The sequence below is a fragment of the Lepisosteus oculatus genome, chromosome 23, assembly GCF_040954835.1.
Source record: "Lepisosteus oculatus isolate fLepOcu1 chromosome 23, fLepOcu1.hap2, whole genome shotgun sequence".
NCBI classification, from domain to species: Eukaryota; Metazoa; Chordata; class Actinopteri; order Semionotiformes; family Lepisosteidae; genus Lepisosteus; species Lepisosteus oculatus.
In genome coordinates, this window is record NC_090718.1 from 13,432,030 (window position 1) to 13,449,294 (window position 17,265).

At 45.5% G+C, this 17,265-nt stretch overlaps 1 protein-coding gene across 3 annotated transcripts in view; it reads left to right on the top strand.

Annotated features, from left to right (window-relative positions):
• LOC102687316 (kirre like nephrin family adhesion molecule 3) overlaps positions 1 to 17,265 on the top strand; it is a 186,896-nt gene that overhangs the window by 148,611 nt on the left and 21,020 nt on the right. For all 3 annotated transcript variants that reach the window (XM_015337526.2, XM_015337524.2, XM_015337525.2), the window contains 2 exons: positions 2,905 to 3,055; positions 13,138 to 13,243. In XM_015337526.2, coding sequence (XP_015193012.1) covers positions 2,905 to 3,055; positions 13,138 to 13,243 — 257 coding nt within the window. The remainder of the gene's footprint in view (positions 1 to 2,904; positions 3,056 to 13,137; positions 13,244 to 17,265) is intronic.

The following is a 17,265-nucleotide window of genomic DNA, read 5'->3' on the forward strand; positions in this document are numbered from 1 at the left end:
CTAGATAGATACTTTATTGATCCCGTGAGGGAAATTGCAGTGCAACAGCAGCTTAGCACAGTGTAACGAAATGATACAATAATACAACAATACAATACATATAATACAATCAGTACAGTCAGTGAGAAGTGCACCAAGAAGAGTTGGTCACAGACGAGAATATACAAAGAACAAACCAGAACAGTACACAAAAAGTTGTATAGCACATTATAAATATAAATATATTGCACAAGTCTCTGGCATACAGTATATTGCACAAAACAGTTGTAAATGGGAAAATCTAGATGTAAGCAGAGAGCTTACTGTTTAGTCCAAAAACAGGTCAATGTCAGTGTTGCCCCTGCCCAGACACAAAGTGGATGAGTTGTACAGTCTTATGGCAGAAGGCAAGAATGACCTCCTGTAGCGCTCCCTGTCGCACCGTGGATGGACCAGCCTATTGCTGAACGCGTTCTTCATTTCTACAAGCCTGTCATAGGGGATGGGAGACGTACTGTGGGATAGGATTTTAAAATCAAGAGAAAAATGAGAATTAAAGTGTTGAATTCATGGTAAATTTGCATTTTCTCCTAATTAATCTGAATTCATGTTTTCTCCTTCCAGAAATAAAACTTTTTGTGCTGTTTTGTATTTAGAATGTCTCCAGACAGAAATTTGGTAATGTTGTGAACTTTTTTTCACACCTCAATAAAGTCTCAAAACTGTGATGTTGCACACGTTGGGCTCCATGTTCCCCTGTTGATCGTGACATTTGTGACCTGGCTCGTGCAGCAGAGCTTCTGTTCTTGCCTTGTTTGCTGTTTCCTCTCTGGCCTTTGCAGAGGGAGCGGTACAGTATGTCCTCGGTCGTGTGCGTCCTCGCTGACAGGCAGCAGGGGGAGTTCGCACTGATTTGGCAGCCGGTTAGCAGCACCATCCAGCCTGTCTCCCAGCACCAGTTGCTATGGAATCCAGTTGACAGGAGGTTTGGATCACCTGGAGATGATTTACGACCACACCTGTTCCATGTGATTCAGATGATAAATACGTGGATCTGGCAGAGCTGGGGGCTCAGTCATAGAGTTTCGTCTTTGAGCCCTCCGAATCTTGCTCCTCAGGTTCTCTAGCTTCTTTAATCCTGACTTCTGCTTTGTTTTGTACCTCACAGATCATCCCCTGTGCTGGTTACTTTGCTGTGTTTTCTCAGCTTCAGACCCTGCTTGTTGTTATCACTACATCTCCTGAACTCTCGCCTGTGATCACCTCGCTCCCTGGTCCTGACCGTAGCTTCTCTCTGACCACAGGTCCAGAATTCCCCTTTTTTGCTAAATTAATTTTCTTGACCCCCGCCTGCTTGACCACGATCTGGGACTGTGTTCATTTCCTGGTTGTGTGTCTTGCCACAGAACAGTGCATGCACTGCTGCACTTCTGAGTCCCAAGCTGACTACAGCACTGTGCCTCCTGCACAGTTCCCTAAATGTGTGCAGTACCCCCCCCCCCCCCCCCCCCCGGTTTTCCTGTCTCATTTGCCTCTTGCCTAGCAGTTGGATTACTCTTTGCCTCAAGATCTGCTGCTAGTCCCATCTCAGCAGCGGATTATTACAGTATGACTGTGCCCTGAGCTTGGTCAGATCCGAGTGTTTATCTTCTGCATCACCTGGAACAGGCGAGATGGTAAATCGCCTACAGGTGATCCAAGTCTTCTGTTAATTGGTTTCCATGTCATTGGACGGTGGACGGTGTTGATGACCGGCTGAATGTGTGGTGGATTGTGATTTTCATATAAGAGTGGTACCGGTGCAGTTAGTGTTCCAGTCTATCTTGTGTTGACCGTTGCTTTGCTGTGCAGTTGTGCTGTACATGGTTTATGGCTCTTAGGATGGGTCTTGGGCCATGAAGAAACAGTCCTGATAGTGTCAGGGAAGGTAACGCATTGACACAGTCTTCGCAGGACAGCTTTGGAGGTAAACGCCTGTCAGTGTTTTTAAGTACAGCGACCTGCTCACCCGTTAAGACCTGTGTTGTGATTGCTTAGTCACCAATCCATCTAAAGGATTTACTGCTCATTTTAAGGTGCCTGTGAGTTTGGTTTAACTTCAGCAAAGCTAGACTAGAGGATTTCTCCTGGAATTATATTAGTAAGAGAAGATAATCTACACATGCTGTACAGAATGTTCTTTGCTGAGAGAGGGAATATTTTGTGTTTGCCATTACTTTGTGCGCTCCTGGATGCTTGTCTCCGCTCCAAATAGAAGCCAAAGGAGAGCTGAGGCACTGCCAAACAATCCAACATATTGTGGACCCCAAACTAAAGTAATAACATGTTTCTTGGCACATTAATATGCATTCATTATTCATCTCATTTAGGTAGGATGTTAATACAAGGTTTCATTAGTTTATCAACTTAAATGAAAGGAGAAAAATGTAGGACTAATTACTGCCATTAGTGAACAGGCTGTCAATTTTCTGAAACTCAAAGACAAAGAGTAATTAAGATGTAACTTTTATTGCTATTAAAAGCCGTATTACAGACGCATTTTATAACCTTAAAAGATGGTTAGAACATACAGGTATTTGAAAGGGTTTGTGCTGTAGGGCAAAACAACTTCTCTTACCTCCTACACAGGTAATAATATATGGCTTACATACTGGGTGATGGTCTTCGGAAAGAAACTATTTTAAATTGCTTTAGTTCCGCATAAGCTGTTTGCTCCAAATAGAAAAAAAAATACATACAGTAGGTATTACAGTTTGCAGGGGTATTTTTATTGAAAACTGTCTGTTAATACACTAACCCGTGCTTGAAATTGCTAATCACTTATCTTAAATCTTAAATTGAACGATGACTAGAGAGAATCTGTTTGAAAACGCCGCTCTCGGGCGGTCTGAGGGAGCTGACCGTGTCCCCGGCCTGTTTCCCCAGACGCTGGTGCGGGACGGCCGGCGGGAGAGCACCGTCAGCACGCTGTACGTCTCGCCCTCCAACATCGAGACGGGCCAGCAGATCGTCTGCCGCGCCTCCAACAAGGCCGTGCCCGGCGGCAAGGAGACCAGCGTCACCATCGACATCCAGCGTGAGCAGCCCCGCTCTTCCTCTCTTCCCCTCTACTTCTCTTCCACTCTTCCTCCTTTCCTCACTACCTCTCTTCCTTGCTACTTCTCTTCCACTCTTCCTCGCTTTCTCTCTTCCTCCTTTCCTCTCTTCCACTCTTCCTCGCTTTCTCTCTTTCTCCTTTCCTCTCTTCCACTCTTCCTCGCTACCTCTCTTCCTCACTACCTCTCTTCCTTGCTACTTCTCTTCCACTCTTCCTCGCTTTCTCTCTTCCTCTCTTCCACTCTTCCTCACTACCTCTCTTCCTCCTTTCCTCCCGCCTCTGTTCCACTCTTCCTCTCTTCCCCTTTTCCCTCGCTACATCTCTTCCTCGCTTCCCCGGGCGCCACTGGAGGACAAAGCTGACGGAGTAGTTCTCCGTCGCGTTCTTCTGTGTCTCTGCTGCCTCCGCCTCCACAGCTCCACACTGCGGGACAGAGGTCCCTCTGTCAGTCCCTTGGCCGCACGGAGCCGGTTCCGCCCGCGGTAGCTCTGCTCGGCACTGCAACGTCAGACAGGCTCAGGCGGGTGTAATGCTGGAATGTCCTTCCTCCCTTCCATTTACTTGTAAAGATGTGCTGAAACAATCTCCTGAATTACTGTCCTGCCTTTGGTTTAAATCAATTTCCATTCCGTTTCCTTTCTGCTGTTTTCCTCCCTCCTCCTCCTCCTCCTCTTCCTCCTCCCATGGCTGTAAGCGTTTTTATTCTACAGAAACGTGTCTTCCACAGTTAAAAAATATGAACTTGCCTGTGTAAAATACCTCCAGCTTCAATTGCCAGCGAATCCTTTTAGATCAAGCAGCACTCACTTTAAGTGAAGGATTTCAAACAAAGGGATTTAGCATCACTCATGGCTCCTCCAAAGCTATTAAGTATGACTAATAAAGCAGAAAATGCTATTTAGAGATCCATTACTGTTGACGGCTCCATCCTTTTTTTATGTATGTCAGGCGAAGGAAGAGCTCCTCAGTGCAGTGCAACTGAAAACAGAAAGGAGTGTAATATCATTGATTAACAATCATTGCTGTTTTCACCATTGGAATGGTTTTATTATTTTTATTAGGCAAAACAAAAGAAGGAGTAATACTGTATGTCTGTGTGTCATGGGCGGTCATTTTTTTATGTGAATTTTCACCACCGGTTCAGACTGAGAGAGCAACGTTAGGTTAAATTTTAATGCCCTCTAATTCCATTGCGTGATTCCTTTGTACTGTAGTACAGTAAGAGAATGAATAATACAGACGGGGCCTACCTAGATTGCAAGATTTGTGACGAGCAATTTCAAAACAGTTTAAAGTAAATATCCTCCCGAAGGCAGCTGGACCTGTAACGAGCTAACGAGCAGTCAGACATCGTCATCGCCTCTGGCTGGAGGCCTCAGAACCTGCTCCAGAGAGCGGCTTGTTCAGTTAAATGTGTCCGTTTCCACTTTCCTGCTTACAAAGGGAGAGCAGGAAGCAATTTGGCAGAGGGAAGCGGGCTATCAGTCTCTAGGATTGCGGCTTACAAGGAAAACAGGTGTTTCATGAATAAGTAAACGGTGTTGAGTTTGCGAAGCTTGTGCTGGAGCCTTTCCTCCCACAGGCCTGTGGCTCCGCGGGAGACCCCCAGACCCACAGGGGGCGCCGTCCTCGCAGAGCACTGCATTAATATTAATGAGGGACAGCTGTCAGCCAGGGGAGCCGGGGGAGCCAGGGGCCAGCCAGGAGCACAGGCAGGGGAGAGTGGGATTGCATCAGCAGTCAGCGACCGGGCCTGCAGAGCCGAGGAGCGCTCCAGCTGAAGAACAGCGCGGCGCAACGCAGTGCTGCGTTCGGAAAAGGCTCTTCGTTTGTCTGACGCTGATGCCATTTTTTTCTTCTTTTCACACCTTTGTTTTTAATAGTTTTGTCACTGTTGCTTCCTCTTACATGGGAAATCGCCTCATTATAAAAAAACAACAACAACATTCTGATTAAATTGTGCTTTTTTTCCTGTCTTAAAAAGTAAATAAGATTGCTCCTAGTGTACTGTAACTAGGGACGAATGACCGTTCAAGGACATCGCAGAGTTACAGTATACACCTTTTTTGCAAACACTTTTATTAACCAGAACTAAGGAAAGCCAAAAAATTATTTCTTGTGCTTTATGTCTACTGTAAGTGCATTATTGCCTTGATATATATACTCTGAGTATTTTCTGACTTGTGTCCTTCTGCAACAATTGAGTTATGATTGAATTTGCTATTCAATCTCTGTGGCCAAATTCACTTTGCCTTTTCTTCTGTCATCAGGGGAGCGGCTGGCCCTCTGCCAAATACCTGCAAATAAAAAGGTCACAGGCTCCTTTTTTTAATGTTTGTAGCTCGGAGTGACCCTCTAAACAAATTGAATAGTGTCCTATTCAGATCCCATGTACTAAATACGATCTTCAAAATACCCATCGTCCATTGAAACGTACAGTTGGAGCACTTGGCATTTCTGAAACGACCTCAGGGACCATTATTCTTTCAACTCACTTTTACTGAGTGCTTCTGTAAATGCCCTTCATGATATTCTGCTTTGCCTTGTGCAGTCACTTCTTAATTCAGTTCTCATTGCCTTAAATGAATTGATTATGCACGGTGCCCTAAAATAACTTTTTCAGCAGGAGAGGTATTGTGACTGTTTAGAGCCGAGATCAGGATTAACCTTGAGGCCGACTGGCAGCTGCCTGCCCGGTGCGCAGGCGCCCTCTTGGTGACCCTGCTGCCTGAGCTTTGGCTCCAGCAGTGGGAGAGCTGTAAGTGGCGCTAAAGTGGTTTCACAGGGCCCTGTCCTATTTTTTTCTTTCTTCTGCTTCTTTAAAGCCATCCTGCGTCTAAGCCGCCCCTGGAGGTTCGGTATGAGGTACTCTGCAGTTTATTAATTCAGCTGAATGGAAGGAACTTTAACGTCGAGAGCACCAGTCTTGACTTTTCTGCCCGACAGCGGTCTCTATGTGGGAAGCATGGGGGTGACATCCGATACAGGAGGGAGGGGGATGGTCTGTGAGTGACAGAGGGCTGTCGCGTGGGCCGCCGCGTCCCACCCACCCGCCCGGCCACAAGAACAACCTTCCCCCTCGACTCGGCATTCGACCAACTGACTCCCCGGCTCAATGCGATCATGTCAGCTCCAGCACAGTGTGATTGAAGGTGTCCTGGAATGAGGCGTTAACGGCGAGCGTTGTTTTGTTAGCCCCTCCTGATCGGCCTGAGGGACAGCTGATCCATTTCTCTACACTTGCTCTTCTCTTTTTCTCCTTGCTGTGCTGCAAATATTTCCGCTGTGGAGATATAATTATTTCAATGTTTTGTTTTTTTATTTTCCAACCAATAAACACATACGTAGGCTCACAGCCCTGGGCACTGCCTTGCGCATCTGTAGGTGACCCCCAAGTCCTGGTCCTCGGAGAGGTGGCTCTGTGGCTAAGGATCTGCGCCTGTGACTGGAAGGTTGCCGGTTCAAATCCCGCGGCTGGCAGAGGAATCCTACTCCATTGGGCCCCTGAGCAAGGCCCTTAACCCCAAGTGCTCCAGGGGCGCCGTACGATGGCTGACCCTGAGCTCTGACCCCAGGCTTCTCTCCCTGTCTGTGTGTCTGTTTCCATGGAGAAAAGCTGGGGTATGCGAAAAGACGAATTCCTAATGCAAGAAATTGTATAGGCTAATAAAGAAACATTATTATTATTATTATTATTTGTACTGGGTCCAGGGCTGCTTTCAGCTCTCGACTTCTTTGCATGGTCTCCTCTGTTGCCGAGCGTGTTGCCAGGACTGGCCCGCACGAGGGGACCCAGAGTCAAATCTAATGAGCAAAACCAGTGAGGTTTGCCGAGAGCGATGAACGGCGCGGTCGCAGATGCGTTCGCAGGGCCGCGGTAAGTGACGCTCGTCCTGCCTAGTAAAACATTCACGTGACGAGTTTGTCCGTACAGAAAAGGCCTTTTCCAGTGAACTGCAGGACCTTCAGTTGCCGGTGCTTTTGAAAGGCTCTGCGGGGGACAGAAGGATGGGATTTCTCCCCGCTGACGTCTCGGGGTCAGCTGACCAGTTAAAACGTGCAGCAGAGTCGCTGGGGGAACAGCAGAAACTTCCTGGGGCCATCCTGGCATCGCAGCCCGCCCTGGGCTTCAGGCTCGCCCGCGCCCCGCTGCTGTTCGAGTCACGGGCCCTGTTCAGGCCGATTGGCCCCCCGATCTGCCGCCCTCTGAGAACGCGCTCACCGTGGTTAACGAAACCGTGGATCTCGGCACGGGACGTGGCACTGTGTGCTGGAGATTTAAGAGGCATTTGACCCCGCCACCGGTAATAACTTCCTTCCGGGCCAGCAGTTTGCCTGATTTATTGCATCTTTGCACTTCCATTAATCCTGTTTCCCCACCCTCTTGGCACTCCTTCACAAACCCTCTCCACTAAAGCCTGGGTAATCAATCGGGGGAGACGGACTCCACTTCCTGACAGTTTCTCCTTGAGCCAAGTGGGTTTTCCCTACTCTGAAACAGCCTGTCACGTCCTTATTCCTCCTCTGACATTGTTCCCGGGACACACTCATTCACTCTTGCCTGTGATTTATTTCTCCGACAATTGGACGTCGTGTCTTTTTTTTTTTTACTTTTCAAGGCAGAGACTTTATATCCTTTATTTCAAAGCTTGTAGTTATTTGCGTTGCTCTTTTTTTTTCACCCGATTGCTGCACTTTTTTTAAATTCAAAAGGCTAACGTTTCTCTTTTAAAAATGTCCTTGAAACTACATTAGTGGTACAGTAGATCCTCAGAAATGTTATGCCTTATTAAAGGTGGCATGTTGATTCGCCATTCTTTTTGCGAGCCTATTTTTATGCGATGTGCTTTTCTTCTGACATTCTCTGATGTGTACAAGTCATTGAGAAAAAACGGTATTCAGTTTTCTCTTTTTGACTCTCATTACTAGGAGAATGCACTCCCTCTTCTCCTACCCCCCCCCACCCCACCACCCAAAGGATCAGGGAAAAAGTTTCCTCCAATCCATACCCTTCAAAACAGCTCCATAGAATGCCCTAAAGTGAATGTGAATTCCGCTATAAGAAGAGGAAGACAGCAATTACACTGGTGCATCTCGGCAGCTCTGGAGAAGTTGGCCGATTATTTAAAGTGCCATCTGGTCTTCTCTTTGAACTTCCGATCAAACACCGAGTGCGGGCCACTGTTGTTGATTTTTTTAAAGTTATTTCTCTTTCTCTCTCTCTCCCTCCCTTAAAAAAAATAATTCAAGGAATTAGCGGATTACATATTAATGCCCTGTCGCGTGAAGCCTCCATCAAGCTCAAACCTCATGCATTTATGCATCAAAGTGTGATGCCATTCAGGATCGACTAACGGTTTCCTCTATGAATTGTTTGTCGCCATTCTGTTGTTACTGGAGTCTCTGGTTTGGTATTGAAATCTGTTTGGGGCACCTTGACTTGGCCGTTCATTCAGATGGGGAGAGCACACACCTTCACTCAGTAACACCTTCTGTGTGATCTGTAACCCATAGTCAGGTTATCTGTTTGTGGACGTGACCGTTTTTTTTTCCTAAGGCGGATGGTATAGTTTGGAAGGACAAAAATTGGAAGTTTAGTCACACGTAGCTCGATTTCCTAATGTCACAAGTTGTAGATGGCAGGATAACTCAATTCAATTCAACTTTATTTGTCATTATACTTACACAGGTGCATAGTATAGTGAAAGGTGTTTCTCGTGAGTCACTCAGGTGCAGTATATAAATAGAACAGAAGATAAGACAATAGACAGTAACATAATAACAGTAACGGTGTAATAACATAACAGATAATCAAAACTGTGCAAATACACAAACAGTGAAAGAATACAACAGGAGAAAAATAGTGCAAAAGTAACTAAGACAGTTTGAAGTACAATTTCGGCTTATTCAGTTGTGTATGTAGTGGTGTTGGAGTACAGTCCTTGTGGGTACAGGAAGAAGTGAGGAGAGATCATAGTATGATGGCATGGAGTGGGGGCGTCACAATTCTGTAGCGTGTTCACAGGGTGGGAGAGCGTTAAGCAGGCATTTGATTATGAGCCTGAAGAATTCGTCAGAAAACATTAGCAGGTAAAGCGGCCTGTGCAGAGTTACCGGATTGCGATCTTCCAAGAAACGCTGCTTTTGTGTGTCCCGGTCCGTGCGGAAATCCCTCTGCTTTTCCACGGCTCTGCCCAGCCTGGAAGAAGAGTGCCGGGCTGGGGGCTCCGTTAAGGATTGTCCCCGCCGCTGGAGAAACCTTGCGGGGCAGAGTCCCGGGAGAGCGGACGAGCAGGGGGATCGCACCTGGGCTGCCAGCGTCTCCGGGGAGCGTCGCCACGGCGCCGCCTGTCCCAGCTGCGCGGCCATGGGGTACCCAGGCGCGAGTCTGTGCTCAGTGAGGAATCGGACCCCCGGGGTAGCCCAAATGGGGCACAGCGGCAAGCTTACTCGCATCGCCCAAGGCATGGGGCAGAGGGAGAGATGCCTGTGCTTTTGCTAACAAAACAGAATAAGGGAACCCATCTCAGAGAGTCAGGACTCATTTGGAATGTCAGTCAATTATTTTTAGTTGCAGCATCTTTCAGTGTAGGCGTGTTTTTCCAAACCTATGCTTTTAAAGTGCCCACTACCCACTTGAACGCTTTCAAAGGACCCACTAGTTTGAGTGTTCCTCTATGCAATGGAGGTGTCTGGCTGGAGAGTAATAAAGGAACTGCAACAAAGAATTACGTTTTCATTAAGAACAAACAATACTTTCCCCTCACAAAGGGTTGGCGAGGCAGAATTCGGTTCCACGTGCTGCAGATGAGCCTTTTTCACTCAGCGTTAGGAGGCCCTGGAGTGGTTGCCTTACTTTATTTGTGACAGTTGTGAAGGGTCTGTGTTTTGCTTGGTTCTAAAGTGCAGTGCGCTTAGAGAGGAAGATTGATGGGTGTTAAGGAAATCCCAGGGCTGTCACAGAACTTAAACTGTTCAAATAGTCATTCATATTGTTGTTGTTTATTAATCTCGCCTAACGGGTGATATACACACGTTTACAGTATAAAAGGTATATTCTTACACCGGTAAATATGCTGTTGCTTCCCTTCCGTGGAGGATGATTGCTCAAGTCTCTTTCTTCATTTCAATTTCGTTATCCATTAGCACTGCCGTGGGAATATACGGTTGCATCCTGTAAATGTGCAGTTGTGTGTTAGAAATAACAAGCTGTGCTTTTACACTGCTTGCATCACCATACCCTTCTTCAGAGTAGTCGTCTTTCGAAGTCCCCAGGGGTTAGGCACGACACAAAGCACACGCCCGGGCCTTTTTAGCCAGCGGCTAACGATTAAGTCATTTCAAATCGTTAGAGTCAACCGGGACGCTTCGGTGCTCTTTAGACGGTGAGCGTGTGGAGCCGATTTCCTTTCTGGACATCAAAGTGAAGTTGTGACTTTGCAGAAGTATCCCCCCCCCCCCCCCTTCCCATTGAGAAGGGAAAGAAAGCGCTCAGTTGACTCGGTCGTGATGAATAGAGCTCTGTGGCGCAGTTTCTGCAGTGGATGCTGGAAACCAACAGGAAACCTGTGAAAGGCCTGACGCTCCTGGTGCTTTTGCAGTGCCTTCACTTATGGCCTGAGGTGTCAAAGACTGATTCAAGAGAAAGAAATCCGAGCTGCCTGCCTGCCTGCTGCTCCGTTCTCCTCTATGCTTTTTTTTTCTCCTTCTGCGCCATAAACGCTTGTGCTGCATGGTGTTTGTTCCCTCAGAGGTTTCGGACCAGGGACTGAGCCCTCCCTGTCAGCTCTGTGCAGATGGGACTGGGGAGAAGCCCCGCGAGCTTGCTCTGTGGGTTCCTGCCCTGTAGGGATGGGGTGCGTTGCAGAGACTCAGGGGAGGGGGGCGCAGCACATTCTTCAGAACGATTCTCTCCCGTCTTTGATGAGCAGGACCGCGGGGGGTCTGGAGATGAGCCGCTGCACTCGGTGACACCCAGAACCGCAGTAATTGAGCCATCTTGTTAATGGCCTCAAAGCAGAACATCGCATTAACCTCTGTCTTCATCCCCCCCCTTTAAAGGAAAATAAGTTATTAGCGGCTCCTCTTTCAGGCTCACGGTCGTTTTCCAGCATTAGCATAATGCGGAGATAACGACCCGCGCCCTGCAGTTCCAGCTCTCAGCGGCAGCACGTGCGCGGGATCCCAGACCTACCAGGCCGAACCCGCGCCGAAAACCACGGAGCAAAGAGTGCCACACTTCTGGTGAAACAGTCACGCATACTGAAACATGGAAGACTGCAAACACACCCTGGCAGATGTTTCTAAATGAGTGCGCGTTAATTGAGTGGGGGTGGACGTCCACAGATTGATTTTTAGATTTCTTCCTTTAGGAATTAAGTGCGTTTTGCATGCACTGCGTGCATTTTTCACTTAACGGTACTCTTACAAACCATGGTTTCTGACTTTGCGGGGATTTCGTGCGCTATCACAGAATGTGAACTTGGCGTGTAAAGTTGGAATGCTTTGATTTTGAGGTGCTTCAATCACCTGGATGTAAAATGGTCTTCATTTGCTTAATTGGCCAGTCTTTTACAGCCATGAACTATATTCAAATCAATCGAATCCTAACGTCTTAACTGTAAGATCTTTTCCCTGCTTACATACAGTATAATAGGATTATTTTTACTTTAAGTCATCCAATAGGGGAGTATTAGAAAAAAAGTCTCAAATTGAAATGCTGTTTGGAGTTAAGAGGCTAAGAGGTAGCATTTGTAATTTTATAAGGCATTTTTAGAAACATCCGTTAACAGAATCATTGCTTCAAACAGAATCAAGGATGAGTCTGCATGCACTGAACACATATACTGTAAGTGAAATCAAAGACTTTAAATGCTCTATTGAAGACCATGGAATGTGTACAGGCATGCCAATATAAGGCCACTCTTTTAGTGAAGCTGTACACTGTATGATTAGAGGAAGAATTAAATAAAGCCACACTTTTACTTTGTGACCCTCACTTCCAGCTTCCATTGTGCCTGCTTTACAAATCTGTGTAATAATTGAAAGATGACTCACTCTATTTTAATGAAGTGCATGAAGACATTATTAGAATTAGCATTCAACTTCTGAGTGAAAATGCAGAGTGGTTTAAAAAAAACACCCCTGTGCTATTAGGATTAGTCAGTCACCCAATTAGTTAATTAAAACATTGAAGTTTCAGTTTTGTCACAGTTGTGTTTGTTTGTTTTTTATGCTCAGTATGTGTACCAGTACCCAAATACATCCTCATTTATATATCAAGAGCACACCAAAGAACTAATTTAGATATGTAATTTGCAGATTATTTGCTTTCTTATTTCCTGATGTAAAAATGAAATGATATACTGATGTATTTTTAATGCACAATAAACCTTGTTTAGCGAATTTAGGTCCTTAAATTAAAAAAAAGGTGTTTTTTTTCAAGTTGACATTAGACCTGCCAGAATTTGGACATCAACTGGTCACTTAAATCTGCATATTGAGAACTGACCTCAAGAATCCTTATGCACCCCTGAGTTGGAATGCAGAAACAAATACACGTTTCAGGCTCTCAGAAACAACTTCGGAAAGTCTGTAAGGAGGAATCTTAATGACAAGTGGCCTTGTGTGCCTGTCCTTCGCTTGGAGTCAGGTGTGGCTGTATGAGTAGATTTGCTCAATGTTTTTATTTGCACTGGGAGAGATCTGCAGACCTGAGCTCTACGGAGCTCAAGGCACCTGCGGAGGCAGTAGTGGCGGAGTTATTTAATAGTGCTGATTGATCACTCTGCTTTCCTTCAGGCCTACTAATTAAAGGTGCTCTGCCCGGAATGAATGTCCTGTTTCAAGTTATTAAGATCAAGAGGAAAAGAATGACTTGTTTTAATCCGAGCTTCTGCCCCCTCTGTGTTTGTGATACCCTCCCTTTTCGTGCTCTCTTTGTTTGTTGCTAGTTCTGTGTTCTGGCGTTGTGGGTTCAGGAGCCAAGCTATATAGGGTGTGAGCGGGCTGTCCTGACAGGGCCACTGAACCGAAAGACTGTGCTCTCTTTTCTGATGCAGACCTTCCCCTGGTGAATCTGTCGGTGGAGCCCCAGCCCATCCTCGAGGGAAACCTGGTGAAGTTCCACTGCTCTGCCAAGGCCAACCCTCCAGTCACGCAGTACAGGTAAGAATGAGTTTTCCTCTCCGGAAAAATTGCCTACAGCCGGGACCTGGTCCCCCTGCTCCTTGTGGGACCTTCTTGCGGGAGACGTGTCTCTGCACAGCAGACACACAAGGGCGACTTGCGTCCTCAGACCTACAGGTCCTCACGTGGCCTAGTGTCATCGGTACTATAGAGTGAACATTGAGACCACTGTCTCTCTCAGTGAAAGTAGGCATGGTGTAGTTTTATAATTGTGCCGCACACACACAGGACTGAGGAAGGCACTATGGTTGTGTAATGGCAAGATGGATGTGACCATCTTTGTCTAAAGAAACGTCTCTGGAGATTGCAGGGTAACAGCAACTCGGAACATATGAATGTTTTATTTGTACTTTTTCTTACACATTTGTATGAGTGATTCGGAGTCCTTGCTGAGGCTTTCAGAATGAAACCTATACAGTAGCTCATCGGGATAAGCGTTTCGTGTTTGCTGGGTGAAATTGTGTTTTTTTTCACCTGTTAAAAAAAACTAAATCAAAAATTGGATGCATCTGTTAACTGATGTTTTTGTGTGTTACTTCTGGATGCTCTGGACTCCTTCCACCTATCAAAGATGTCTCTGGGTTGCACCCTGTGTCCCTGTGTCCCTGTGTCCCTGTCCATGTGTCCAGGGAGTAGTTTTTCCTTGCACCCACTGCTTTCAGAATTGGCACTGGGTCCTTACCAGGAATAAACAGCTTCCCCACAATGAATGGATGAGTATATGTCCCTGTTGAAGAACTGCTTCATAAAGGTACTGGGGTGCAGAGATGTATCGCTTGTTTTTTTTTTTCAAAAGACAAAAGAGGGCTCTGTTTGGTTCCTTGAACCCTCAAATGGAAGCGTGCATTTCACATTATCACTTGGGTTTCAGGAGTCACTTGCCTGATGCACAGGGATGCCTCAGGTGAGAGACATGAATTAGTAAAGTCCTGCAAAAGTTCTTGTGCGTCTCTGCTTATTCACACAGGCTAGCGGCCCTGCCAGGGGTACAACACCTCCGCTTTTACCAGCCGTAGACTCAGGCCCCTGTCTCTGCTCAACAGATGCGAGCCAATGAATAATTGATATCACTGAGACTGGGAGTGTTCCACATGTTTCTCCACCATCTGTTTATATCATTTTAATTTTTTTTAAAAAGTAACAGTAAACTGTAGGCAAAAGCATCAGTGCTCTTAGTCAGATGTTGTTGTTGTTGTTGTTTTTTATTTCACTGAATGAAAAGTAGGAAAAAAACAACATTTCGGCAAAAAACAATGGAGACGTGGAAAGTAGAGGATAAGTAAAATAAGGGGTCTGTCAGTCCCTGGCCAGTCTTTGAAACTGCCTCTGTGATGCTTTTCCACCCATCAAAATTGTTACCTTAATTTAGAAGTACAGTACATAAGCATTCACTGTACAGCTTTGACAAGAAAATACCCTTAAATAACCTTGTAGTATGAAAGCTAGACATTGGGAATATCAGAGAGGCATCTATTGTACCAATTATTGCTTTATACAAGATCCAGCTCTGGTAAATGTATAGGGATATGTAAGGAAATAGATACACAATATGGGTCATATTAATGGCAGAAACCATTGCCTATTTTGAGCAGCAGGGAGGAACTGACTGTCACACAGAACAGTGAGCTGCCATGATTGGGGTGAAGAGGGCTTTCAGGAATAAAATCTGATGCTCCAGAATGGACAGCACTGCACCTTAAGGAAGAACCTCTCAAAGATGTAGAGGTGTCATGAGCCCCTGCTCTCTGTCAGGGTTTTCCGTGCAGCCTGGTAGGATCTCTACAGGTCACACAGTGTATGCTGGTGTTAGCCAAGCTATTAGAAATATTTCTGCACTCTCAAACAAACCTTCCTTGGTGGGTTGGGACCATGCGACCCTTGGGGACAACACAGTGGTCTTTCAGGTGGAATGTGAGAGCTGATTGAATTGGGGGCAGTGGTCATGTGACCTTAGGGACAATGCAGCGGCCTTTCAGGCAGAATGGGAGATCTGATTGGATAAGGGGCAGAGGTCAGGTAACCCCAGCGACAGTGCAGTGGCAATTGGGTGGTTCGGTCCCGTACGGCTGGGTGAGTCCTCAACCACAGGCTTCCGTGAAAGAGGTGGAACAGAAATAGAGTGAAATAAATGAGGAAGGAAGAGTTTGCATCTTCATTAGCAAACCGGAGGGGCGGTCAGCCACGATATATCACAATTATGCAAACGCACCAGTGATGAAGAAATAATTCATGCTGGGTGGCAAACCTTTGCGCACAGGGACAGGAATGGAATCCATTAGCAGGTGTTTGTTTTATAGTCTGCTGGCTGTCTGAGAAAAAGATAGAAGGTGGGGGAGGGTGTTGTTGAGCAAGATTTCTCTTGTTTAGTAGTGCAGCACAATGAAACTGAATGCTGAATTCTCAGTGGGTTTATTTTTGGTTTGTCACCTCGTTTTCTCCCAATTAATTATCAGGAATACTTGATGAAAAGCTGAAGCCTTAATTACACAGCTTTGTGATTGCTCATAAAATCATCTGATAAGTACAGATGGACATAAATAGTGCCGTCTGTGGTCAGTCTGTTAATTTCCTTAATTGTCTGTTTTTTTCTGTGGGTAAGTCTCAAGTTAGTTTGTAACAACTCATTATATTGAATTTTGATCCATTAACTAAAGACAATCTGCAAAACAATACAGCTAAAGAAAACACATTGCATATAGAGAAAGAAAGACTTTCTTCATGTTGATGGATTGTAAAATGTGTATGGAAACGAGCAAGAAAGGCAAACAGTATTTGAATGAAAATGTTCAAGAACCCTTGCCTGCTGAGCTTCAGTGGGCTGCCAGGTGTGAGTTGCAGAGTGACATGGCTGCTGGCTAGGAAGGCAGGCCTGTCTGAACAGATTGTTACTTCTGCTTTGTACTGTATATATGAAGTCAAAGCTTGCAGCCCTTGGCAGAAGATTCACCCTCACCAGGGCTCATCGATGTGACACAGGTAAAGTATGGTGACACAGGTGTTCTTTTCACTGGGTCTCGGAGTCCTCGCTTGGCACATCTGGCTCGGTGTTGTTGTTTCCCATGACTGGTCAATCGAATCCATATTTTTGATATATAGTGTTCAACAGCAACCCTATGCCTCAAGTGAACTGACCCATCACTGCCTGGGTTCTTTCAACCTTATATGTGTATCGCTATACCTTCCACCTGGTAAGGAAAACTACTGATTTTCTCTGCTGTCACAAAATTCAGCAGAGATCAATGAAAGAATGCTATCACTTAAAAAGGCGCCAGGAGAAATTATCTTCCTTTCACTTATGTTAAGTCTGAAATTATTTCAGCAAAACAACTGTCAGAAATTACTTGCATTTGGAAAAAAAATAACACTAGATTTAATTATGCAAATTTAAGGTTCATTCATTTTGTTAATATTATGGTCTTCAACTTATGTAATTCAATTGTACACATCTGTGAAATGCTTAATAAACATTTTCATTCACTGGAATTGAATTAAAAATAAATTACTCTTGTTTATAAAAGGCCGTTTTTGTTTTGTTTTTTCAGCAGACTTTATCGCAGGCCAGTGGAAGCTGGATTTCTTTTTTTTCTTATCCATTTTTTTCTGCCGTACCTTCCCAGCTTCAGAACACAGGCGCCATAAATGTTAGACATATTACAAAAATGGTGAGGGCTGCATACAACATGAGCAGGGTGCCTGATAATATGAGTCACTGTTGGAAGTATCCTCCGAACAAGCAGCAGTCACACTCCTAAATAGGACTGAGGCTGACTTCATTGAGTCATCTTCTGTGTGTCAGGACACAGTCTATATATACACACACACAGTAAGTTAAATCTGTACTTGGGGGGGGGGGCAGCACTAATGGTGTCCATTCCCAAAATAACAAATAAACCCTAGTTTGAATTTCCAGCTTTCAGCTGACAGGCCCTTTTCCCAGGAAGAGATGCAGGTGCCTAGTGGCTCTTGTGCTCATATGCTTTGGAGTGTTACCAGCCACAAGC